This window comes from Alnus glutinosa, chromosome 10 (assembly GCF_958979055.1).
Source record: "Alnus glutinosa chromosome 10, dhAlnGlut1.1, whole genome shotgun sequence".
Lineage (NCBI taxonomy): Eukaryota > Viridiplantae > Streptophyta > Magnoliopsida > Fagales > Betulaceae > Alnus > Alnus glutinosa.
In genome coordinates this window covers 24,561,150-24,589,039 of record NC_084895.1, presented here as the reverse complement: position 1 = coordinate 24,589,039, position 27,890 = coordinate 24,561,150, and the positions used below count along the sequence as shown (strand labels likewise).

At 39.4% G+C, this 27,890-nt stretch overlaps 1 protein-coding gene across 2 annotated transcripts; it reads left to right on the top strand.

Moving 5' to 3' along the window:
- Positions 1-80: 80 nt before the first annotated feature.
- On the top strand, positions 81-26,861 carry LOC133879530 (THO complex subunit 1). 2 transcript variants are annotated; one of them, XM_062318106.1, is made up of 22 exons: positions 81-228; positions 763-864; positions 1,877-1,960; positions 2,701-2,775; positions 3,472-3,565; positions 4,218-4,363; positions 4,476-4,547; positions 6,079-6,151; positions 6,252-6,317; positions 6,437-6,483; positions 20,832-20,903; positions 20,999-21,124; positions 21,243-21,308; positions 21,411-21,452; positions 21,684-21,800; positions 21,962-22,044; positions 24,111-24,174; positions 24,850-24,921; positions 25,072-25,122; positions 25,363-25,422; positions 25,513-25,662; positions 26,408-26,861. In XM_062318106.1, the coding sequence occupies exons 2-22, from the start codon at positions 862-864 to the stop codon at positions 26,666-26,668; spliced, it is 1,824 nt and encodes a 607-aa protein (XP_062174090.1). In that variant the 5' UTR covers positions 81-228; positions 763-861; the 3' UTR covers positions 26,669-26,861. The 2 variants fall into 2 exon arrangements, with proteins under 2 accessions (XP_062174090.1, XP_062174088.1); XM_062318104.1 differs by having other exon boundaries at positions 24,108-24,174.
- Positions 26,862-27,890: the final 1,029 nt, after the last annotated feature.

Sequence of the window (27,890 nt, the reverse complement as noted above, 5' to 3'; positions counted from 1 at the left end):
ATTAATTACATGTAATAATTTTAAAATTCACGTAAATTTTGACATAGATTTCCTTCTATCCATATTACTCCTAAATTTTTTCCCTTCAACTGAATTTTCAACTTTATATGATTATGTCAAAGAGCCGAGACTGACTGACTCTACTGCTCTCTCTCTCTCTCTCTCTCTGGGATTACTGGCAATACGGGAGCGCTTGAAATGTACGAACTGCAGCAACATCACTGAGCGGTAACTACCAATTCAATTTCTCTCTTCCTTTTCGATTTTGTGCCACAAAAACCCTACTTTTGTTGTTGTTGTTGTTTCGAGTTATGCTTTGTTTGGTTGCCGAGAAAAGATTCGGAGTCCGGGTCTTTTAGGGTCTTTCCGGTATACGAGCTTGTGAAATGAATGATTTTTGTTTTTCCTTGGCCCTCTCGGAAACCAGAGAGAGTGTTAGAATTGATTCGTGATGTTTGTGGTTGAATATTGTGTTTCTTTGGCTAATTTGCGTTACGTTACATTGTACTGGAATCGACTTTAGCTGCTCGTGTAAGCCTCTTTCTTTAAAAAGATAATTGGTTTCGTTCCCAAAATTTGAAACTTCTTTTGTTGTAAGCAATGTTTGTTCAGTTTTGTGAGTAAATTAAGAGTTTTTTTTTTCAAATAAATTCTCAAAATTTCAGCAATAATAAGAAGAGATAAGTTTTTTTTTTTTTTTTTTTGTTATTCAAAATTCTATTATATTTATATCTCATGTCTATTTTGCGCCTGGAAAAACAGATTCCAGAACTCATAGGCGGGCTTCATTTTCCAATTGTAGCATAGTTGGTTCGAGAGTTGGTGGCGCTTTACCAAGGCTTTTTTAGTTGAATCTTCAATATGGTAAGCCTTCTTAGTTGGTTATTTTACTTGTTGGTTATGATTAGTAGCTTAAAATCTTTAGCCAGGTGAGCCTTGATGAAATTGAATAGAAGAGAAGTATTCCTTTTTCATAAATTGTTTTTGGTTTACCACTTGATTATTTCCCCAAATCCATCCTTGTTTTATTCTATTTGTGTCTTAAAACATTAAGGGTGCATTTGAGATTGCGATTTCGAAAACAAAAAGTGCGATTTTAAACCAAATCGCAGAAAATGAATTGTTTGGGAATTGTGTTTTTAAAAAATTTCGATTTGAAAATGAAGAAAATTGCCTTTTCAAATTGCAGGTAATTGAATGATTTTTTGAAAATAGAAGTTTGAAGGCTAACATGCGATTTTAAAGGCTAAACTGCGATTTTGCTAAACGCTTAATTGCTTTTTTAAAAATCATTTTTTCAAATCGCGTATTTTAAAATCGTACTTTTTGAAATCGCAAATCCAAATGGACCTTAATAGGGATGACCAAGTTGCAAGGTATGAACCTAATTGTTGTCAAATTGTACAGTAGCACATAGCCACTAGATTGTTTTAAGAGTTATAGTAGCTTTAGTAAATTTTTTTTTCCTTTAATTTTGTTTTGAAGTTTAACTCACACTCTATGTGAGATTTGAACCCACGACCTTTTACCCACCACCCCAGTTTAAGGGAGTGGAAGCGTGATTCGGGCTATATTCCATTTTTAGGGAAGGAAAAAGCTATTCTTGAGCTTTTAGATCTTGAAGTTACACCTAAAGCTGGAAGATGAAACTGTGATTTCTATATTTATCTTTAATCTCCTGTTTCACACTTATAGCTCTGGAATTGATCTTTTAGATTCTACTTGTTATCCAATACAGAACACTAAGGTCCCAAAATTAACTATCATAACTAGTTTTTCATCTTTGTTGTTATTGTTCTGCTGCTGCTGCTGCTGCTCTACTTCGTAATCTTGGTTTCTTTGTCAAGTTATGCCATCTGTTGTTTATTATTCTCAGGAAGTGTTCAAGAGGGCCATACTACAGCCTGGGCCACCTGAAAGTTTTGCACTACAGACAGTTCAGGAAGTAGTAAAACCTCAGGTAATTAATATATATATACCTCTCCTATGACTTCTGCTGTACAGGACAAAGAACATTGACGAGCTAAAGTTTCCACTTGCACTCTGATGTTGCTATAGCTATTTAAACATAAATATAATATACAAATTCCCTTCTCTGCACTTCATTCTAATTTTGTAGTAATATTTGAGACATGCCTATGTAGGTATTATTATTGTGTAAAATTGAACAATGTAATGACATTTGAGAGAGAATTATGATATGAAGGGCAATGCATCTATGGGGGATATGGCTTTGTATGGAATTAATTAGAAACTTCATTTTTATGTCTTGTTGGTTCTCTATTTTCTCAATTTGGTTGATCAATTTAATGACCTTTTCCTATTTGACTCTCAAATTTCAAGCATGAGCCCTACCTTAGTTGGTTTGGTCAAAAGTGGTGTGTGCAAACATTCTTTGAGCTTTACTTATCCACAAAAAAAAAATAAAATAAATAAAAACTTCAAACCTTTATTAGGGAGCATTCTGTCATGTCTCCTACATGAAAGAACCCTTGTTTCAACTGGGTTCAATGCTTGATCCTAGGTGGCGTTCTGATAGGATTAGTTTCTTGACAAGTTAATAATTAACTAGTGCGTCTGTGTGGTTCATATGAGATGATCACAACTGTCAGCATAGTTAGTCTATCAGTGGTTTGCATACTTATATTGTTAAGAGTTGGTTTTTTGAAGTCTTAACAGGTGAATGTTTTCTCTTGACAGAAACAAACAAAATTAGCCCAAGATGAGAATCAATTGTTAGAAAATATTCTTCGGACATTGCTTCAGGAACTGGTGGTATGTTTCTTGTTCAAGAACTTTAATGATTTGTGTGGTTATACTTGTGGACTGTATATATATATAGGACAGAAATTTCCTACAAACCGGTTTGTAGGAAATTTCATACAATTCACATATAAGATTGACATGTGAGAAGCACATGTTATTTAAATAGCATGTGCTTCTTACATGCTTTTTTAATAGTATTAATAAAAAAACATGTGTTTCTCACATGTTTAAAGGACACACGTCTTTTTTATGTGCGGGTTGTAGGAAATTTCTGTCTATATATATATATATATATATATATATATATATCTATTCAATCAAAGTGCAAAGTAAAAATGTTGTTAATGATCGATCTATGTGTGTCTAGTAGATTCAGGAAGCATTTGCAATTAGGTGATCTGATTTCTTGGTGTTTGCACATTTAGAGGCTAGACTCATTTACCATTTAATTTTAAAATAACAAAAAAACGGAGGTACTTTAATTCAATTAAATTAGGCTAATATGCTGTGTCCATTGTAGTTTAAAGTAGGCTGTACAGATTTCTTTGCCTTCGCTTAGCACAGCAAAAACCCACAGGAAAAAAAGAATATAATTTTTCTTCATCAGCTGGACATGTATTATATTTTATTCATTTTGCAGTTCACTATTGTTATTAGCTAGATTTTTCTTTGATTGAATTAAGTTTTGCTTGTATTTGGTAACAGTCATCTGCACTACAGTCAGGGGAGCAAATAATGATGTATGGGCAATCAATTGATGATGGGGAAACCACCCAGGGTCATATTCCTCGTCTTCTTGGTCTGTACATGTTTCTTCTTGCTACAACTTTATATGAGGTGTTCTATCATCTGTTTCTAATGCTGTATGGGATTGCATATGTATTGCTTTAGTTCAGCATTGCTAGAGTTTTCAATGGTAACCTTAGCTAGCGATAAATTAGTTATATTATGGGCTCAAGATAATTTTTAGTTGAATTGTTCTACTCCTTGCCATATCGTGTCATTATTGTCTTGTGAAATGCCCCGATCATTGCAGGCATTGTTGGACTGATATACAAAAGACGCGGAGTCAATAACGACAAGTTTTCTTGAAATTCATCTGCTTAATTTTGGTCCCCTTGGAACGAAATAAAATGGAAAATCTTTTTTATAAGTATGAGGTAAAAAATGTTTGAAATTTACGAGTAGGATATCTCTTTCGTGGGTAATCAGCCATTCGGCTTGCTGGTGTTGGTGTTTCTGTATATTTAGATTTGAAGGCTTCTTAGTTGGACTTCCATAGGTCTTGAAAATCTCTAATAGTCTGTATCTGTGTTGTGACTTTCTGGGGGTGTATCGTTTGACATTTTGATATGACTTTGACGTTCTTTAGTTACATAGTTGAGTTAATATTACCTTTAAAATTGTGAAATCTAATAGTCACACTCTCTAATGTTTCCTTTTCCTGTCAGACATTGTGCTGTATCTTTGTGAGAGAGAACATGTTGAAGGTGGCATGATATTTCAACTGTTGGAAGACTTGACAGAAATGTCTACAATGAGAAACTGCAAAGATATTTTTGGTTATATAGAGAGTAAACAAGATATTTTAGGGAAGGTAACTGTGTTTTCAATGGATATATTTATTTATTTTTCTGGATTCATTAATCACTGCAATCCTTATCTTGACTTATATTTGTTTTAAAAATATTTGGCTGCATTACAAACAGCAAGAGCTTTTCGCTCGTGGGAAACTTGTGATGTTGAGAACATGCAATCAACTTCTTCGTCGTCTATCAAAGGTTATATAGAGAGCCATCATTCTTGTTGTTTGCCTTTTTTTTTCTTCTTATTTTTGTTTTTGATTTTGTTTTTTTATATCGAGATTTGTGCTGATATTGGAAGTGTTTAGTGCAAAATTACATCTTAGGCTTGATCTTGTAAATTGTAATGTGTTTGAATATCATTCTATTGATGCACATGTAGTGTTGTAGTTTGCAATGATGGTCAGTGCATATTCTACATCATAGTGATTCCTCACTAGTATTTGCAGTGATTATTCTGTTTAGTCTTGCACTACGATAAAAGTTCACAAGTCTCTCGAAAAGACAGCCCTTTTGAACTAATATGAATTAATTTACCATTTCATAGGAACTAATAAGATGTAGGTTAGTATTCCCCATGTGTGATTCCTCCATACGTTATCATATTTCCAACACACGCCCCCATCCAAAGATCAGAAAAGGAAAGGCTTGCAATGAGTCTAGGTTTTCTAAGGTTGTCTAAGGCTGTGCCTCCTTTTAGCCAACAGATATATGAACACATCTGAGATTGCCAAATGACATATACAATACTTGAATTCTCAATGTAGATATTAATTGCCAAAACAAGATTCTTTAACAGCAAGCAACTAGAGCTTTTACTCACTACATCGAAAAATTTCCATTATGAAATAAATCTTTTGGAAAATAAAACGTACTCATGTCGGATGAAATGGATGTCACTATCTGTCACAATAACGAATTGTTGGTACAACTGAATAACTACAACTGACATGACTACACCGCCACCATCATCTCTACCAATTTCATTCAAACCCTTTCTATTTTATTTACATTCTATATCACTGTTGCATTTGCATCACATAATAAGTGATTTCCAGTTAAAAAAACTTGGTTTGAAGTTTTGAAGGAAAGAAGAAGCGAGTATTTTGAATAAGGATGATGGTTACACTTTGGAATTTCCCAATGTCCAGATCTATTCCTAAGTTGGACTTAGAATCTCGGCCTTAAAACAATCTCCAAAGCCAACAGGAGAGACAACCCATTAAAGGTGGTCTCTGATATCTTGATGCCAATTGCGTAGATTGCTTGAAGAGCAGTCATCAATAATCAGCTTCCCCTTATCATGTAAGTGGAAGATGCGGAGTGATGGGTGGAAGGTAGTTTACAAGTCTTGCTACTTGTTAGACCTTTCACGTATCTACAAAGGGAGCATCTTTTTAATCTGTTTTGAAGCAAGTTGTTTATATGAACCATGTCACCAACCAGGCAAAAGCCTTAATAGCTGTGCTTCTGTTGACAAAAGGGACATGTTTAATGACAAGAATATGTGATTCTAGTCACTTTGACATTTGTTTTGAACTTAAAAAGAAATAGTCGATATTTTCTTATTATTTTTAATTATATTACTGATAGTCAAATCTTTTGATACTATTGCCATTCAAGAATCAGGATTGTTAGATTTATCTTCATATTAGAAAGGAACTTCAATGGGGAAATGTAATTGTGGATCTGACCATTCTTTTTAATGTTTTTGTATTTACATTTGTAGGCGAATGATGTGGTGTTTTGTGGAAGAATTCTCATGTTTTTGGCACATTTTTTTCCATTGTCTGAACGCTCAGGTACTTGTAGTCAACCCCGATTTTCTCTTTTATTTTGATTGCTTTTTTACTTTTTCTGCCCTATTCATGTTAGTTTGCTGATTTCATTTAATTCTTGCAGCTGTGAATATAAAAGGAGTTTTCAACACATCAAATGAAACAAAATATGAGAAAGACCCTCCTGATGGTACATCCTTGCTTTAGTATTTTGGCTTGCAACAGTGTCAATCTATTTCTGGTTTGTATTTACAGTGTACAGGTTTCGTCCTTGAGCATATACACTAATCAGTTTCCTTGTTTTTTCAGGCCTTTCTATTGATTTCAACTTTTATAAGACTTTTTGGAGTTTACAGGTGAATTTTCTCTTTCGTAAGCATTATTTAGTGAAAGAAAAGTCAGTTCTCCCACGTATCTTGCTGCCATGCTATTGAGAAAAGTCTTTGTACCTAGTGCATCTAAAATAATGCCAGACCTACTCTTTTGTGATAACAAATTACGAACTTAAAGTAAAAGTAGTTAATTAATTTTTTTTTTGATAAGTAATAGCAATTTATTAAAAAGCGCAGAGGGGCGCAACCCTTATACACGGGAGGTATACAAGAGAGCCCCTAACAGGGTCGAACAGAAAATAAATTTAAGAAATCTACATAAGTAAATACACTCAAACTATGGTGTGGCACTATCCAAAAATATAAAGTATCGATCAGCCGCTTCCGAAGCTCTACCATAGATGTCTCTACATCTTCAAACAGACGAGCATTCCGCTCCCTCCAAATACACCAAAGCAAGCACAAAGGAGCTAAACGCCAAGCCTCTGTAGCTTGACCACTCCCCATTGCCGCTCCCCAACTCTTTAACAATTCCAACACCGTTCGAGGCATAACCCACTCAACCCCAAATAAAATAAGAATGTAGCTCCAAAGAGCCTGGGCGACCTCGCAATGAAGTAACAAGTGATCTATAGACTCCCCACTCTTCTTGCATAAACAACACCACTCCATTACTATTACATTCCTCTTACGCAAGTTATCGTGCGTCAATATTTTGCCCAAAGCCGCTGACCAAACGAAGAAAGCCACCCTTGTTGGAGCCTTAACACGCCAAATATTCTACCAAGGAAAATAAAGGCCATCTTCCTTAATGAGCTCATCGTAGAAGGATCTCACCTCAAATAAACCTTTTTTGGAGGGATTCCACACTAATCTGTCACTCTCTCCTTGACGAGTCGAAGTGGAATATAATCGATCGAAGAAAGAAAGGACCATGTCCATCTCCCAATCCTGGATTTGTCTCGTGAAAAGAGCATTCCACTGAATTACACCATTATGAACCACCAAATTATCCGCCACCAACGCGTCTTTGTTCCTTACTATAGAAAAAAGAGCTAGAAAACATTGCTTCAAGGAACCATCCCCACACCACCAATCTTTCCAAAAGCTAATATTTGATCCACTCCCCACTTCAAAACGAACGAAGTTGCGGAATTTCTCCTACCCCCTCCTTATATGTTTCCATACACCCACTCCATAAGAACCCGAAACCTCTTTCGAGCACCACCCACCCTCTAGACTCTGGAATTTGGCATCAATCACCAACCGCCATAAAGCCTCTCTCTCCCTACCATATCTCCACAACCATTTACCCAGGAGCGCTCGATTGAACTGGATGAGATTGTGAACTCCCAACCCACCTGCATACAAAGGCGTACAGATCTTGTTCCAATTCACTAGATGAAATTTTTTCTCGCCATCAATGCCTCCCCAAAGAAAATCCTTTTGAATTTTATCAAGACGATTAGCCACCCTCACTGGAATAGGAAACAAAGATAAGTAATAAGTGGGAATGTTGGAGAGCGTACTTTTAATAAGAGTCAACCGGGCACCCTTCGACAAGTACATCCTCTTCCACCCCGCCAACCTCCTTTCCATTTTTTCAATAACAACATTCCAAATGGATTTGGGCTTGTAAGAAGCACCCAACGGCAAACCCAAGTAAGTCATAGGCAAAGAAGCAACCCTACATCCAAGAAGATTAGCCAACCTTTCGACATCCTCTACTTCACCAATCGGGACAATTTCTGATTTTCCTAAATTAATTCTCAAACCAGAAGCTGCCTCGAATCCTAAAAAGATACATCTCAGATGTCGAATTTGTTCTTCTTGAGCACCACAGAAAATCATTGTATCATCAGCAAACATTAGGTGGTTCACAACTAAGGCCTCAGAATCTCTGGAACCCACTGAGAACCCTGTCAAATTACCCTGATCCAATGCGACAGTCAGCATCCGACTCAAAGCCTCCATAACCACCACAAACAATAACGGAGAAAGAGGATCTCCTTGCCGCAATCCACGAGAGCTACTAAAGAAACCCGAAGGGGTTCCATTTACAAGAATGGAGAATCTCACCGTAGAAATACAAAAACGTATCCAACTCCTCCATTTTTCCCCCAAACCACATCTTTGTAGCAAATAGAGCAAGAAATCCCAGTTCACATGATCATAAGCCTTCTCCAAATCTAGCTTACACAGGAGTCCAGGTTCCCCCGATCGAATATGACTATCCACACATTCGTTTGCAATAAGCACAGAGTCTAATATTTGACGACCTCCAATAAAAGCAGTCTGAGTGTTGGAGATAATCTTGCCCACAACAGACTTAAATCTGTTGGCAAGAACCTTTGAAATAATCTTGTACATCCCCCCTATCAAACTAATAGGGCGAAAGTCTCTGACATCCATGGCACCAGTCTTTTTAGGAATCAAAGAGACAAAGGTAGCATTCAAACTCTTCTCAAACTTGCCTCGAGCATGAAATTCTGCAAAAACATCCATAATGTCAGATTTTAAAAAATCCCAATACTTCCGAAAGAAAGCCATAGTGAATCCGTCAGGACCCGGTGCCTTGTCTCCATTCAGATCCCTGATCACGTCCCACACCTCCTTCTCCTCAAAAGCTCTCTCTAGCCAGATGCTCTCCTCCGCATCAATGGCTAAAAAAGAAAGGCCCTCCACCCTAGGCCGCCACGAGCAATTCTCCAAGTACAAATTACTGTAAAAATGCACCAAGTGTTCCTTAATCTCCGCAGGATTTCTGGAAATAATACCATTAATATTCAAAGAGTCCACTTGGTTGAATTTACGGTGTGAGTTGGCCACCCTGTGAAAGAATTTTGTGTTCTTATCCCCCTCCCTTAACCACATAGCTCTGGATTTTTGCCTCCAGCTCGTTTCCTCAAAAAGAAGGGTCTTCTCCATCTCTTTCGCCATATCTACCCTTCGGACTTTTTCATCCTCCTCTAGGCAACGGCGTTCTTCGATTAAATCCAGCTCTCGAATACCCTCCAATAATTCTTTCTTCTTCTTCCCTATATCACCAAACACTTCTTCATTCCATTTCTTCAAATCAGCCTTCAAGGCCTTCAGTTTATTGGCCAAAACGAAGCTAGGCAACCCAGAAAACTCATAAGACATCCACCACTTCTTCACCTGCTCAACAAAACCCTCGTACTTCAGCCACATGTTCTCAAACTTAAAGTACTTGTTTCCTCCTCTATTTGTCCCACAATCCAACAACGGGAAATGATCGGAGAAAAGTCTTGTCAATCTCCTCTGAGAAACTTCAGGAAAATGATCCTCCCACTCCGGAGAAATTAAGAATCTATCAATTCTCGACCAAACTTGATCTTCCTGACCGTTAGACCAAGTAAACTGGCCCTCTTCAAGGGGAAGGTCTACCAAATTATGCGTGAAAATGAAGTCAGAAAACTCTTCCATAGCTGCAGAAGAGCCAGCACCACTAGATCTCTCACTAGGAAAACGAACCACATTGAAATCTCCCCCAATACACCTTTCCTTTGTCAATGGACAGTGACAGCACATGCTGTCTTTCCTTTGTCAATGGACAGTGACAGCACATGCTGTCTCTCCTTTGTCAATGGACAGTGACAGCACATGCTGTCTCTCCTTTGTCAATGGACAGTGACAGCACATGCTGTCTTTCCTTTTGTCAATGGACAGTGACAGCACATGCTGTCTTTCCTTTGTCAATGGACAGTGACAGCACATGCTGTCCATAATTGTGTAGTTGGTAGATATAGGTAGATAGGAGGCGTGAATGATGGGGGGGGACTTTATTTTTTCAATGTATAGCATTCATGTAAAGTCTATATATATTAAAAACAGAACTCAAAGGCTAGATAGCCATTCACATAATATTTTGTCAATATTTTGTCATGGTATCAAAGCCCAATTATTAAATTTTTTTGCTTCCTGATTTTTTTTCGGTTCTCGGCTTCTCGGTGATTCTAAGTGGTTCTCGGTGATTCTCGGTGGTTCTCGGTGACTCTCGGTGATTCTCGGTGATTCTCGGTGGTTTCTCGGCTTCTTGGTGGTTTCTTGGTGATTCTCGGTAGTTTCTTGGTTTCTCGGTGACTTCTTGGTTTCTCGGTGGCTTCTTGGTGTCTCGGTGGTTCTCGGCCTCGGTCCCTCTCAGTGGAGTTCTCGGTAGAATTTTTCATCTCGGCAGAGTCTCTGTTTCTCCTCTATGGATTCAGCTCCTGTGTGTGTTAAGTTTACCGGCCTCAACTATGCTACCTGGGCATTTCAGTTTGAGCTCTTTCTCAAGGGCAAGGCGCTTTGGGGTCATATTGATGGCACGGATGTTGAGTCATCGTCAACTTCTGAAAAATCTAAGGCTGACGGGTCTTCCCCGTCCTGGGCTGTACTTGATGCCCGTATTATGTCCTGGCTTCTTGGTTCAGTGGAGCCTCATATTGTTACTCACTTGCGGCCTCATCACACTGCTCAAGCTATGTGGGCTTATTTGAAGCAGGTTTATCATCAAGTTAATGATGCTCGTCGTTTTCAGTTGGAACATGAAATTGCCATGTTTCAGCATCATAACCTTTCCATCCGAGATTATTACTCGGGGTTTTTTACTCTTTGGCACGAATATGCGGCCTTGGTTACTGCGAACGTTCCTGCTGCCGCGCTTTCTGCTATTCAAACTCTTCACGCCTCTACACAGCGTGATCAGTTTCTTATGAAACTTCGCCCTGAATATGAACCTGTTCGGTCCTCTTTACTGAATCGTTCTCCGGTTCCCTCTCTTGATGCTTGTTTTGGCGAATTACTTCGTGAAGAACAACGTCTTAGTACTCAAGTTCTTTTGGAGCAATCTCATGGCAGTTCTGGGGCGGCCACTGTGGCCTTCTCTGCCCAAGGCCGTGGACCATCTATGCATTCTCGATCGGTGCAGTGTTATTGCTGCAAGGGGTCTGGGCATGTTGCTGCTAATTGTCCTAAGAAATTCTGCTCTTATTGCAAGAAGAAGGGTCACATTATCAAGGAATGTCGCATTTGTCCCTCAAATCGTCCAGCCCAGGCATTTTGGACTTCAGTTCCTGCCACCCCTACTGCTGCTCCTGCCGCTCCTCCTGCACCAGATTTTTGCACTCCAGAAATGGTCCAACAGATTCTGATCTCAGCCTTATCTGCAATGGGGTTTCAAGGTAAACCTTCCCCTAAACTATGGTATGTGGACTCGGCCGCTTCTAACCACATGACTCCTACTCACACCGCTTTGCGCCATGTTCGGCCCTATGCTGGTAACTCTGTTATTCAGACTGCCAATGGCAGTTCTCTGCCAATAGCTGCTGTCGGAGATGCCTCTTCCACGCTCACTGATGTGTTTCTTGCTCCTCAGCTTTCCACAAATCTTATTTCGGTTGGCCAATTAGTTGAAAACAATTGTGATGTTAAATTTTCTAGTGATGGTTGTGTTGTGCAGGACCAGGTAACGGGGGAGCAGATCGCGAAGGGACCTAGAGTGGGGCGCCTGTTTCCACTAATTTTACCTGTTCCAGTTTCGTCTCCAGTTTCTTCTATTAAGTCTTTTGCTTGTAATAATGTTTCCGATCTTAGTATGGTGTGGCATCGTCGTTTGGGCCATCCCAATACTCAGATTTTATCTCATGTATTGAATTCTGGTTTGCTTGGTAATAAAAACAGTCCTTCTTTCTCTCTTGAGTGTGATTCTTGCAAACTTGGTAAAAGTAAAATTCTTCCCTTTCCTTTGCATGCTAGTCGGGCATCTCGTTGTTTTGAACTTATCCATAGTGATGTTTGGGGTCCTTCTCCAGTGAGTTCACATGAGAAATTTAAATACTATGTGACGTTCATTGATGATCATAGCAGATTTACTTGGGTCTATTTTCTTCGCTCTAAATCTGAGGTCTTTCGTATTTTTACTGAATTCTTTGCATATGTTGCCAATCAATTTTCTTCTTCTATTCAAACATTACGCACCGATTCTGGTGGTGAATATTTGTCTACTGAGTTTCAGGTTTTCTTGGCATCTAAGGGTATTCTTCATCAACGTTCATGTCCCTCTACTCCTCAACAAAATGGAGTAGCCGAACGTAAAAATCGTCATCTTCTTGATGTGGTACGTACTCTCTTGTTAGAATCTTCTGTTCCGTCCATGTTTTGGGTCGAGGCTATGAAAACTGCTACTCACTTGATTAACCGTTTACCTTCTCAAGTTCTACATATGGAGTCTCCCTATTTCCGCTTATTTGCTAAGCAACCTAGTTATGATAACCTTCGTACTTTTGGTTGTGTCTGCTTTGTTCATTTACCTCCTCATGAGCGACATAAATTGTCTGCTCAATCTGTCCGTTGTGCTTTCTTGGGATATAATGTGTGTCAAAAGGGATTTGTTTGCTATGATCCTATCTTACGTCGTACTCGTATTTCTAGGAATGTTATTTTCTTTGAAAACCAACATTTCTTTCCTGTGTCCTCTCTGTCATCGACCTCTACTGTGGTTCTTCCCTCCTTTGAGGAGTGGCTCTCAGATCTTTCTCCTCTCAGTTCCCGATTTAAACCAGGTATTGTGTATACAAGACGCTCCCGCCCACAGTCTCTTCCGGTCGCTCACCCGGTATCTGATCCTACCGCGCTCCAGATTCAGCCCGTGGCTACATCTTCTGAGCCTTTGGTACGTCACTCTTCTCGAGTGTCTGTACCTCCGGATAGATATGGTTTTTCTTCTTCAAGTGCTGCCAGTTCTATTTCAGCCCTTACTGCTACATTGGCCACTTTTGATATTCCCACCTGTTACTCACATGCTGCCAAGCATGATTGTTGGCGACAGGCTATGCAGGAAGAGATTGCTGCTCTAAAGGCTAATCACACCTGGGATATTGAGCCCTGTCCTCCTACTGTTGTGCCCTTGGGATGCAAATGGGTTTACTCAGTCAAAGTTCGATCTGATGGAAGCTTGGATCGTTACAAGGCTCGGCTTGTTGTTCTTGGAAATAAACAGGAGTATGGTGTCAATTATGAAGAGACTTTTGCCCCAGTGGCTAAAATGACAACTGTTCGTACGATTCTTGCCCTTGCTGCTTCTAATGATTGGCCCTTACATCAAATGGATGTTAAGAATGCTTTTCTCCATGGGGATCTGAAAGAATGTATTTACATGAAGCCACCTCCAGGCTTGTTTTCATCTCCGACCTCACATGTGTGTAAGCTTCGTCGCTCCCTTTATGGTCTCAAACAGGCTCCGAGGGCCTGGTTTGATAAATTTCGCACCACTTTATTGCAATTTTCATTCAAGCAGAGCAAGTATGACACCTCTTTGTTTCTTCGGCACTCGGACATGGGTATTGTTCTTCTATTGGTTTATGTTGATGATATTGTGATCACAGGTTCCGATTCTATTTTACTTGACCAGCTCAAAACTCATCTCTCGGGGTCCTTTCATATGAAAGATCTTGGTTCTCTCACATATTTTCTTGGTCTTGAGGTGCATCGTGGTCTCTCCGGCATTTCTCTTAATCAACATAAGTATGCTAGTGACTTGGTGGCAACAGCTGGTCTTCAAGAGGCTCCTTCCGTCGATACTCCAATGGAATTAAATGTCAAGCTTCGCAAAGAGGAGGGTGACTTACTTGCTGATCCCAGCCTGTACCGGCAGTTGGTGGGAAGCCTTGTTTATCTCACCATTACTAGACCGGATATTTCCTTTGCTGTTCAGCAAGTCAGCCAGTTTCTTCAGGCTCCTCGTCATCTGCATTTGACTGCTGTCCGAAGAATTATACGCTATGTTCGCGGTACTTCTACCCGTGGTTTATTCTTTCCAGCCGGCAATTCTCCTCGTCTTGCCGCTTATAGTGATGCTGATTGGGCTGGTTGTGCAGATACTCGTCGCTCTATCACTGGTTGGTGTGTGTTCTTAGGTGATGCCTTGATCTCCTGGAAAAGTAAGAAGCAAGACAGGGTCTCTAAGTCATCTACGGAATCTGAGTACCGCGCTATGTCTCTTGCTTGCTCAGAAATTATTTGGCTTCGTGGTTTGCTTGCTGAATTAGGTTTTATTGAAACTGACCCTACTCCACTACATGCCGATAATACCAGTGCTATTCAGATCACGGCCAATCCTGTCTATCATGAGCGCACCAAGCATATTGAAGTGGACTGTCACTCTATCCGGGAAGCCTTTGAAGCTAAGATTATCACTCTTCCACATATTTTCACTGATCTCCAAATTGCGGATATTTTCACCAAGGCGCTCACTCGTCATCGACATGGCTTTCTAAGTCGCAAATTGATGCTTGTTGATCACCCTGCATCAATTTGAGGGGGGCTGTCAATGGACAGCACATGCTGTCCATAATTACTCTTTCCTTTGTCAATGGACAGTGACAGCACATGCTGTCTTTCATTTGTCAATGGACAGTGACAGCACATGCTGTCTCTCCTTTGTCAATGGACAGTGACAGCACATGCTGTCTTTCTTTTGTCAATGGACAGTGACAGCACATGCTGTCTTTCCTTTTGTCAATGGACAGTGACAGCACATGCTGTCTTTCCTTTGTCAATGGACGGTGACAGCACATGCTGTCCATAATTGTGTAGTTGGTAGATATAGGTAGATAGGAGGCGTGAATGATGGGGGGGGACTTTATTTTTTCAATGTATAGCATTCATGTAAAGTCTATATATATTAAAAACAGAACTCAAAGGCTAGATAGCCATTCACATAATATTTTGTCAATATTTTGTCAGACGATTTGAGGGACGAATGCGACATTCCTTGATAATGTGACCCTTCTTCTTGCAATAAGAGCAGAATTTCTTAGGACAATTAGCAGCAACATGCCCAGACCCCTTGCAGCAATAACACTGCACCGATCGAGAATGCATAGATGGTCCACGGCCTTGGGCAGAGAAGGCCACAGTGGCCGCCCCAGAACTGCCATGAGATTGCTCCAAAAGAACTTGAGTACTAAGACGTTGTTCTTCACGAAGTAATTCGCCAAAACAAGCATCAAGAGAGGGAACCGGAGAACGATTCAGTAAAGAGGACCGAACAGGTTCATATTCAGGGCGAAGTTTCATAAGAAACTGATCACGCTGTGTAGAGGCGTGAAGAGTTTGAATAGCAGAAAGCGCGGCAGCAGGAACGTTCGCAGTAACCAAGGCCGCATATTCGTGCCAAAGAGTAAAAAACCCCGAGTAATAATCTCGGATGGAAAGGTTATGATGCTGAAACATGGCAATTTCATGTTCCAACTGAAAACGACGAGCATCATTAACTTGATGATAAACCTGCTTCAAATAAGCCCACATAGCTTGAGCAGTGTGATGAGGCCGCAAGTGAGTAACAATATGAGGCTCCACTGAACCAAGAAGCCAGGACATAATACGGGCATCAAGTACAGCCCAGGACGGGGAAGACCCGTCAGCCTTAGATTTTTCAGAAGTTGACGATGACTCAACATCCGTGCCATCAATATGACCCCAAAGCGCCTTGCCCTTGAGAAAGAGCTCAAACTGAAATGCCCAGGTAGCATAGTTGAGGCCGGTAAACTTAACACACACAGGAGCTGAATCCATAGAGGAGAAACAGAGACTCTGCCGAGATGAAAAATTCTACCGAGAACTCCACTGAGAGGGACCGAGGCCGAGAACCACCGAGACACCAAGAAGCCACCGAGAAACCAAGAAGTCACCGAGAAACCAAGAAACTACCGAGAATCACCAAGAAACCACCAAGAAGCCGAGAAACCACCGAGAATCACCGAGAGTCACCGAGAACCACCGAGAATCACCGAGAACCACTTAGAATCACCGAGAAGCCGAGAACCGAAAAAAAATCAGGAAGCAAAAAATTTAATAATTGGGCTCTGATACCATGACAAAATATTGACAAAATATTATGTGAATGGCTATCTAGCCTTTGAGTTCTGTTTTTAATATATATAGACTTTACATGAATGCTATACATTGAAAAAATAAAGTCCCCCCCCATCATTCACGCCTCCTATCTACCTATATCTACCAACTACACAATTATGGACAGCATGTGCTGTCACCGTCCATTGACAAAGGAAAGACAGCATGTGCTGTCACTGTCCATTGACAAAAGGAAAGACAACATGTGCTGTCACTGTCCATTGACAAAGGAAAGACAGCATGTGCTGTCACTGTCCATTGACAAAGGAGAGACAGCATGTGCTGTCACTGTCCATTGACAAATGAAAGACAGCATGTGCTGTCACTGTCCATTGACAAAGGAAAGAGTAATTATGGACAGCATGTGCTGTCCATTGACAGGTATCTCCCACCAACTCATCAAACCCGCTAACTCAGCCCACAAATCCCTCCTCTCCCTGTCTTCATTTGGACCATAGACCCCTCCAAAAGCCCACACAACATTATCTCCAGTGTTACGCAAAGAACAGGCAACAGTGTATCTACCAATACACTCTTCCACTTTCTCCACCACCCTTCTATCCCACATCAACAAAATCCCACCCGACGCTCCGTTGGCACCCAAGTAACACCAATCAACATGAACGCAACCCCATAAGCTTTGCACCACCTCCCTTGAGATAACTGCCATCTTTGTCTCCACCAAGCAAACAATATCCGCCTTCCAAACCTTTAGAAGCCCTCTAATCTCCACTCGTTTCTTGATCGCATTAATCCCTCTAACATTCCACGTCAGAATTTTAGGCGTCATAAAAGCGAGACGGTCCCCTACCCTTATGTCTGCCTCTGTCAGACTGAACCCCTTTCTTCTCATAATTAATAGACCAGGACAGCCTATTTAATTCCCTCTGTCCTTTCACCCCTTGAGCAGGCGAAAGCATAGCCTTAGGATCTGCCAAATAGAGGTCTCTGGCCTCTTCAATCTCCTCAAACAAAGCCATCAATCTGTCCTCAAAACGACCACAAGAAAGCCCAATGGTTGGATAATACCTCTTAATTCTTTCCACCACCCATCTAGGCGACACCAACTGCCCTTCTACACCTTCCACTGCCAATGGAGTAACAACTATCGGCTCAAATCTCTCTTACTTCCCCTCACCATCCCTAACCTTGTCTTGCAGCAAGAGGCCTTCCTGCTTATGCTCTAGCAATAAATGAGCACCCTCCTCAGCCACCATGCTTTTAAGAGAAGACCCACTGTCCACAATGTTACCTGATTCTTCCCCGAGACCTTTTCCCTCTAGAGGTCCTCTTGAAAAAACTTCTGAATCGAATCCCACTTTACCTTCTGTTGCGGAAAAGATCACCAGGCGAACTTTGGCGGCGGATGGTGCTCTAAAGCTATTACCAGGCCTTATGGGGCGAGTCTATGGAAGCATATTAGGAGGGGTTAGGATACTTTCTCTAGTTTTGTAACTGTTGTGGTGGGTGATGGCTTTCAGACTGGTTTTGGCATGACACTTGGTGTGGTGATTGTCCTCTAAAGGAATCCTTTATGGAGCTTTTTTGCATTGCAAGGGATAGGGATGCTTTGGAGGCTGATCACATGTTTGCTCACAATGACAAGGTGCATTCGGACGTGAGCTTTATCAAATTGGTGCATGATTGAGAGGTGGATACTGTATGTTCCTTTCTCAATGCTCTATATTCTATTAGGAGTCGGGAGATGAAGATAAATGTTGTTGGGTTCCTTCCAAAAGACGATCGTTTGAGGTTAGAACTTTTTACAAAGTTCTCCTCTCCAACGTTGACTATTATTTCCCTTGGAAGAGCATCCGGAGGTCCAAGGCTCCTTTGAGGGTGGCTTTTTTCACGTGGACAACATATTTAGGAAAAATTCTTACAATGGATAATCTCTATGAGCAGCACATCATAGTGATAAATTGGTGTTTTATGTGCAAGAAGAGTGGAGAAACTCTGGATCAAGTCCTTTTTCACTGTGATATTGCGAGGGACTTGTGGAATTTGTTCTTTAGGATGTTTGGAGTAGAGTGAGTTATGTCGAGACGGGTGGTGGAGCTTTTGGCGTGTTGGAAAAGAAGGTTTAGTCGGAATGATCTTAATGTTGTTTGGAATGTAATTTGTTATTGCTTAATGTGGTGCGTCTGGAGAGTAAGGAAGACTTGAAGTTTTGAGGACTGCGAGAAGAACTTTGTTTCCTTAAGTCCCTCTTCGAGTAGATAATTGTTAACACCCTTTTTGACACCTCTAACTTTGTAGTTTTTTTGCGCTCTTTTTCCTTGTTCATGATCTTGGTGGATGTTTTGTCTTGTATGCTCTCAGTGTACTTGAGTTGCCCCCTTGCCTCGTTACCTTTGGACAGCTGCGTTTGTCTATTCTAATTTGCTTATTGTTCCTGATTCTCTTCTTCTTTTTTCTCTTTCCAGCTAGGTGTTATTGTATACTTCATGTGTACCTGAGTTGTGCTTTTCGCTTTTTAATGATATTTCGATTACTTATATAAAAAAAGATAACCGGTTTTATATTATTTTACTAATTGATAATACAAGTCCTCTTGGCTGAAGATGATCTCCACTTTAGGGGGGAGTCCTGCTGCCATTGTGATGCAGCTGTTTGTCAAAAGCATTTGAGGCAGCTCACTAGCTCTTCTCCAGGCGATAGATACCTGAAATCTCCCCTTCATTTTTTGCTGCCAAACTGACCTGTTCTCCCAAAGCCTTCTTTAATCTGATGATTAGTTTTTATAAGTCTGATTTGACTAGCGTGGATTGGATGATGGATAAACCAGCAAGGTCTTCCAATGCATGTATCCTTCAAATTAATATGAGCAAGCATGGTACCTCCTCTTATATGATGGTGCTAAAATTGGAGTTGGTGAAGTTGAGATGTAAATTGATAGAAGCAGTCTTATTTGGTCCTGCTGTGCATCAAGTGGGCATAATTTAAAAGTGCTAAAAGCTGTACTTGGTTGTTCACAAGACATTGATAGTTTCTCCCTGGGGGTTTCTTCTTGGACTGCAGAGTTTTAGGGGCTTTGTGAGCGAAGAACAAGGAAAGGAAGTTTGTATTTGGGTGATTATATGAGTATAATTGAATTTGCATAAGAGGCTCGAAGGATAAGAAAAGAAACCTATGTGGTTACATGCATAATAGTATGTGGAGGATTTTGTAATTCTTAGTTTTTTCCTTGAAAAATTGTTCGAGTGGTGGGGGAGAGGTGTTTGTGTGAGCTTTTTTCGTCGAAGTGGATCTTAGAAATTTTCAATTGATGATGAATGTTACTTACAAAAAAAAAAAAAAAAAAAAAAAAATGAAGAAGGAAATTCTGCATTCATGATGATACTTTGTGAACATATATTGTAAGATTTCAATCTGGGGTTTGGCTGGAAACTCAATCTGCAAGATTGGAAAGATTAGCATATTCTTCTGAAAGGCTTACTAGACATATATGGGATGAATATATGTGTTACTAGGGTGGGTTGGGTTGTGGTGTTTTTGCTATTTCTTGGGTTTTGGGCTTGTAGGAGCTCTCTGTGTATACGACCTTTGTACTTGGGGGCGTCTTACGCTTTCAATAAAGGTTTACATTACTTATAAAAAAAAAGAATGTGTTCTATTCAGGGAAACAACGCTTGGTTAGATTAGTGGTAACAATTTTTGTTCAGATGATTGATTAGGAATAACATCCTTGGCCAATTACAATTTCTTATTAAGATTGACTTAACACAAGGTACAGTTAGGTTAAATGTAAGTTCAACTTAAGTAACTGAAGCTAGTAGACCTGCCTCTATTAAAATGGCAATGTAAATCATAAGATCTTCAAAATCATCCTCCTTTCCTGTTTCTTTGTTTCTGTTACTGCTTGGCTTGGAAGAAAGAGAAGGGGATAGGGGGTTGTTCAAGCGTTGCATGTCCTCATTTACACTATATCATGGATGAACTAACTTTGTAAAACAAATGTCTTACCCATCCATGCAGTGTTCTTGAATTCAGTGAATGTCCGAGATATTATTTCCAGCTCTGGATTGATTTCCATATGTACCTGAATTGAAAACTCAAAACATTCCCCGAATTTCCCAAACTATTGGTGCTGTTCAACTTGATTGTGATGAGCTGACCTTTTTTGTAGTTTGTGAATAATTATAAAGTAAAATAATGTTGGGCACCTTTTGCTCCATCAGTTTTATGATGACTTCCAGCTGCACATTATATTCATGGCTCCTTATGTCAGAGCTGTTAGAATCTGCCTGTCTGATTACCATTAACCGAAATAATCTGTTTACATGGTGGTTCATAAGCTTAATTGAAAATTGTTTCAGTTGGACAGCTTAAGTAGATGAGATATGTGATGTTTTCAGTTGGCTTAGTACTTTTCAAAAAAAAAAAAAAAAAAAACAGATGTGATGTTTTCATACTTAAGCTAAATTTGCTGATGGTTTGTCTGTATGGGTTTTCAGGAATACTTTTGCAACCCTGCTTCTCTAACTCCTACTACTGCTAAATGGCAGAAATTTACATCCAGCTTAACGGTAAACCTTTCATCTGTCTATTTACCTCAAAATTTCCTACTACTCCTGTTTAACTATTTACCTCAATTTTTTTCCCTGGATTTTGAGATGTATAGATTGTCTTGAATACCTTTGAAGCTCAACCATTAAGTGATGAAGAAGGGGACGCTAATAACTTGGAGGAAGAGGCATCAAATTTCAGCATAAAATATCTTACAAGCAGTAAACTGATGGGTTTAGAGGTAAGCAGCTTCTAGAAATAATGATTTATCTAAGAATATGTAGTTTTGGCTGTTTGGAGAATAGCTTGAATCTTGATTTAAAATACATATATTCATTTAAACATTTTTTGTGCCACAGTTGAAGGATCCAAGTTTTCGCCGCCATGTTCTTGTGCAGTGCCTCATATTGTTTGATTATCTGAGGGTAATGATAATCTGAAGGTTTTAATTTAAATTCTTATATGTGTGCCTTCTGGATTTTGGTATCGATGTAATGTATAATTTAGCAGCTCTTATTTTCTTGAAGGCCCCTGGGAAGAACGAGAAAGATTTGCCATCTGAAAGCATGGTCAGTGCTCTTTCATATCTTTGTCCTTTTTTTTATCAAATTCTTTAGTAAACAATGGAATCTTCTTACTAATGGGCTTTAGGTTCTACTGTTTTTGTACATCAACATCCTGCTTTGTGTAGTACTTCAGCATGTATACTTTAGAATTGTATATTAGTGAAGACATGTTAAGATGTGTAAATATTTATTTGTAGTACTCTAATTTTTTTAATGATCTCTTGTCAATTCCAGAAAGAAGAAATAAAATCATGCGAGGAGCGTGTGAAAAAGCTGCTTGAAATGACTCCACCTAAAGGGAAGGATTTTCTTCACAAAATTGAGCACATATTAGAACGTGAGAAGAATTGGGTGAGCGTGCTCTCTCTCTCTCTCTCTACATCCATATATACGTGTATGTGTGTATTTATATATGTGTGCGCGCGCGCGTGTCTTTCTTTTAAAATATTATGTGGAAATCACAATGGTTGTTGTCTAGGTTAATTTGTGCCAAATCTCTTCTTTACTCTTAGGTGTGGTGGAAACGCGATGGTTGCCCAGCATTTGAAAAGCAACCATTAGAGAAGAAAACAGTACAAGATGTAACTAAAAAACGGTATGTGAGTAATTGTCTTTGGTTCTTTAATGCTTTATTTTTTCAATGATAATAGATGCTGTTGGAATTTGATTTTTTTAAGAGGAATACTTAGAAGGATAAAGAGCAACACCAACGTCTCTCTTTGACTCTCTCCTTCACGCATCCGCAACCTCAAGAATTTCATCAAATCCCCTTCGATCCTCATCTGAGTTGGCCTTGCGGGTCTTGCCGCCACCACTCAACTCTGCCTCAGTCTCCGCCTTTTCCTTCTTCGTCCTCCTGAAAATGAACCCCTCGTCCCTTTCCCCAACGGCATTTTCCAGCCAAATAGACTCTCTCTCTCTCTCTCTCTCTCTCTCTCTCTCTCTCTCTCTCTCTCTCTCTCTCTCTCTCTCTCTCTCTCTCTTAAATATCCAAGTTCCAAGGGAGATGATACGGAGGTTTCAGATCCGCCAGCCCACCATCTCCGACAGGTTCTGAGCGCACAGAATCTAGGCGGAGCACGGTGTATCCGGTAGTGGAAGGCCACGGTCAGACGCTTAGTGGAGGGTATGGGGGCCATCACCGGGATGAGGAGTCGGGGGAGGAAGAAAGGGTGATGAAGTATAGATGCCAGATTGGGGGAGATGCCGTCCTCCTCAATAAACCTAGAACGATGGAGGAAGAATTGGAGAAGGAGAGAGTTGCGGTTCACTTGGGAAACTTGGAGAAACAGAGGGGTCATGAGAGAGAGAATAAAAGAAATGAACAAAAAAATAAAAGACTAAGGGAATCTATTGTGGGGTGTATTTATATAGGGAAAAAAAAGTGGTTTGATTCTAGGGAAAATGGTTGGGAATCTGCTGTTACTGCTCCTAGGGTATTAGGTATTTTAGGAGAGGAGAATATGAATACCTAGGACAGTTGAGGAAACTTGTATTTTCTCCATCTACTATATTCTTTGGTAAACAGAGGGTCAACAGTCTGGGATTAATATTCTTTATTTTGTACTGTCAAGTAACATCAAAAGAAAACTAAATGCAACATGGATGGGGTGCCCAAAACCTTGTTGGAGATCTTGTTATGCTGTGTCCACTGCAGCATATTATGCTAATGCATGGATTCTCTTGTCACAAGGGGGCGAAAGGATCAAGGAATTTAATTAGGAGATTTTCCAGTGTTAAGTTTTGGGCCTTTGAGATCTCTTAGTCAACTTTCTGTAGAGTTGTAAATTCTTTGTTGCAAATCCTTCATCACTATTTGTGTACTTCATGAGGCGTTTAATGTACAACATAGAAGGCCAGTACAAACAGAAAAGTTAACTACATTTACTGTGTTGTGAATGACCAAGGGTAAGATATTGGTCTCTATATGCATATTGTTCAATCAGAATATTGGAAATATATTAGTAAATTGGATATGGATTAGTTAATACACCAATTAAAAAATGACTTATTAAATAAAATCTCTCTTTCTTTCTTTTTTTTGATAAAAAAGTAAAAACTCTTTTTTATTTGTTTTTGGGGAAGCTATGTATTGTTGTGATGATGACTTCCAAGGTTGCAAAGAAAAATGGAAAAGCTTGTTAATTGTCCACAAGTTCTGTACTGTTGCTTATTCTTAAACAACACAATTGGCATCTTGTCTATATAATTTGTTAGAATTTCTCTTTTCTTTTGTTTTATGGAGTGATTATTAAAGAAGCTTTTTGGGGGTTTTGTTGTGGGAGTAGAAGTTGCCATTTCTTGTACAACTAGGATTCTGGTTTGGCACTGTGTAGAAGGCTTTGGATGTGGGCTTTAGTTATCGTTATCTCCACCAATGTGAGTGTTGATATGGTTCTTGAGAGGATATTTTCCTAGGAATTTCTGACCACTTATATTATATTATTTAGTACAAACCAATCCAACCACTATGTTTTTGCTGCATGCCATTATTTTGTTCTTGTTCCTCATGCTTAAATTCAAAATTAAGAAATTCCTAACTTGTGTTCGTAATTTTGTTCTTAGTCATTCATATGTTGTAATTTCTATTTTGAATAGTGAATATGTTTAACTGTCAATCTAGATTTACTTATAAATTGAGTACTTGTAATGCTGCAGTAGACCAAGGTGGAGACTGGGAAATAAAGAACTCTCTCAGTTGTGGAAGTGGTCGGATCAGAATCCGGTTTGTATTCTTTTACTGAATACTTCTGTTAGTTTTTAGTAGGCAACAAACGAACCTTAAAAACTCTTTGTGCAAGCTTACTTCAAAACCGTTCCTATGTCATGCAGTAGCAACCTACAAGTTAATCACTAGCAGTATGTTGATTTTACTGATTTAATCATTCAATAATCACCTTTTTTTGTTATATTTTGACAATTACCATTGGAAAGTGGTCATTACTAGACTATTATATGGGACTATGATAGAGTATTTATGACATGTGCAATGATTTCCGTGGAAGTTTTCATCACTAAACTTTTGAACATTCTTCTCTAGGCTTTTGCTTCATCCAAGTTTTGAAAACTCTTTTGTGAGTTTTTAAAAGGTTTCCAATTAAGTCGTTATATCGCTTGCAATGATTAGGGTCTTTGTATACCACCATGTACTGAGGCTCTGTTCTTTTTCTTCTTTCAGTAGGATTTCCTACTCATAAAAAGACCAAAAAAAGAAGTCTCAATATTAATTTTTTTAAATAGGATCCTCTCTCCGGTCACTCTCTCAATGACCTCTTTGGTTGTAGAGGGCCACTCTTCCTTCCAAATCAAAGGATGATATATTTTGTTTAATGTCATAGCATTAGTTAAACACTTTTGGGTTTTTTATTTTTTATGCTTAAGGTCTTATTAACATGTCCAGAATGCTTTGACCGATCCTCAACGTGTCAGAACTCCTGCCATCATGGAATACTGGAAACCTTTGGCTGAAGATGTAAGCACCCTTGCTTCATTAAGTCTAAATTACAGATAATTATTGTCCCTTTCATATCACTAGGTTATCATGAATGTTTCTGCTTCGTATCTGAGCCTCAATTTCTTTTGTCAATTGTCAGAATTAAGTCATTTCTTCTTGAAATTGCAGATGGACGTATCAGCTGGAATAGAACCTGAATATCACCGCAAAAATAGTCGGGTAAGTTTTTTTTTTTAGAAATTCACATTTAATTTAGTTTGATGTTACTCTGAAGATGGTCCTGCACTCGGACGCGTTATGTATGTATCTATTAATAACAATGAATTTCATATGATCTGCTAATCAAGGTAATGAATCCTTTTAAAGGCTTTGCCATGTGTTTGGATGTATGCTGTGGAGCATGAATTTTAAATTTTAAGTTGTATTTTGTTCTGAATGGTTTATCGTTTTCTTTTGCAGGTTTATTGTTGGAAGGGTCTTCGATTTTCTGCACGTCAGGACTTGGATGGATTTTCTAGAGTATGTTCAATTTTACAACCAAGGCATTCTTGACTTTTATGTGGTCAAACAATCGCTTAAAAAAATTAATTCATGCAAATTTGGTTGCAGTTCACCGATCATGGTATAGAAGGGGTTGTGCCTCTAGAACTTTTGCCACCTGATGTTAGGTCCAAATACCAAGCAAAACCAAATGACAAGTCTAAGCGTGCTAAAAAGGAAGAAATGAAGGGTGCTGCACCACAACTTGAGGAAAATCAGGTGTCTTTCACAACATTTACCTTTGCAATATTCTGTTTTTCTGCTGGGATGTATTATTTCAGTAAATAGTGGATCATGAAATTGATATGAATTAAAGCTTAGGCATGCCTAGATTTGAAAGGCAAGCTGTAAGGTTAAGCATTTTGCTTGCCAAGTATCAAAGTGACATGTAAAATGCAGAAAAAAAGTGTTTAGATGATTATATGCACCAGAGAGGATGGGTTTATGGAGTTCTCTTTTTAAGGGGAAGGGGGGGGGGGGGGGGGGGGGGGGGGGGGGGCGGCTATTGGAAATGATTAATTGGGGCTAATGGTGGTTTTTTTGCATGCAAAGTTGTGGGCTTGGGCGCAGACACCATGGAAATAGATAACTACATCAAATCCAAGAATAAATGTTGATCTCAACCATCATATCGGAGTCCCAAAATATAGAGATATTGATGGGGATATTGTTATCAACTCAAAAATAAAATAGATTGCAATAAAATATTTTAGATGTTACAAATTAGAAGCAAAGAATTAAAATTCTCATTGAGCATTTTATACTGTGTATTTGTAGACTAGAGACAACTGCAGATATATATATATATATATATATCTTCAGAATTGGTCTAGTTTGATCCTTTATGCTCATGATTCAGTGTGAAACATTTCTATAGAACTCTCTTCGATGACCACCTTTTGCATTATTCTAGTTTTTGTTCTTTGGAAATAATCTCTTTTTTTTTTGGGGGGGGGGGGCAAAGATTGCTACACCTGCAAGTGAAGTTGATGGTGAAGGAATCAGAGCTGATTTTGAATCCTCAGCAGTACAAATGGATGCTGATGCCACGGGAACTGGCAATATATCCCAAGGTGGCACTCCAACACCAGACGAACATCAGAAGCAAAGCTCCGACACTGATGTTACTCAAGAGGCAGGTCAGTTAGAAGCTGATGCTGAGGTTGAGGCAGGGATGATAGATGGAGAGACTGATGCAGAAGTTGATTTAGATGCTGTTGGCTGATATGCTAGACAACTGTAAAATCTCCAAGTTAAAAGCTAGTGAGCATTGTATTTTTCCTACGCTGCCAAAATGGAAATTTTGACAGGGTTTGTAACTACCACATTTTAGGGCACATTGAGTAATCTATGCCCCCAACATTGTTTTGCAACTAATGCAAGAATTCCCAGCCCGTAGGAGATGATTTCAGTACCAATCGGTTCTTTTTGGAATTCCGCTGTGTCTCAGGGCTGAATGGCAGCCTCAATCCGAGCGTAAGTGCGATGCGATGTATCTGGAAACTTGGTATCATGCATGGGTTTTGGACAAAAAGCAACTTGAAAATATTTGACTTCAGCCCCTTTAGTGAGAGACATGACTTCAGGAGTTGAATCATTTCAGGCAATTCTTCTGGCCTTCTGCTTTGCTTTACGTATCCTATACCTCTATGCGATGATGGCCATCAAGTATCTAAAACTACAGAACCTGCTTGTTTCACACCATGGAAAAACAAACATCCATAGGCCAGGAGCAATATATACCTGACAGTTTGGAGGATATCTGGAGAAAAGGTATCCCAGTATGTACTCTAAAATCTTTTGCAGAATCCCTTGGTGTAATGCTGTTGAGATGGGTGTTCTATTGTGATAATTATTAAATTTTGTTATGCCTTAATATGCTGAAGGTGCTTGAAGAACCTTTTACTAGTTGCCACCGCCCCATTGATCAGCAGACATTATCCGGTGGCTGATCGATGATCAGCGGCAACATGAAATCTCTGCCGTTTATCTGTGCTGTATGTACCCAAATTTTGTATCAAACGGTAGGAGCAAGATCCTGTTCAGATGGTGTTTTGACATCTTCAAACGAGCAATGAATTGCCACCTGCTTTTGTCTTCTGAGATCAAATCAGAACTTCATTGGATTGAATTGCAGAAAAGTCCATCAACTATCTGAAGTATTCAATGGCTGTCCAAATACACTAATAAACTTCTAATAAACAGTCGAGTTTTGAATTTCTACAAACATTACAGACCGAACAAGCCTCTCACTTTCATCCGGCGAACTTTTTAAGAAACTCATTCGAGCAAGGCTCACTAATACTAAGTTGAGCTTATGTTTTTGGTTTACGAAATTAATCGGAGGCCAAATGCGCATTTTTTAAACAAAGTCGCAAATTATGTTCCATTTGAAAAATGACGATTTAAAAGCTTTAAATTTAAATTGCAAGCAAAGTAGTGTTTTT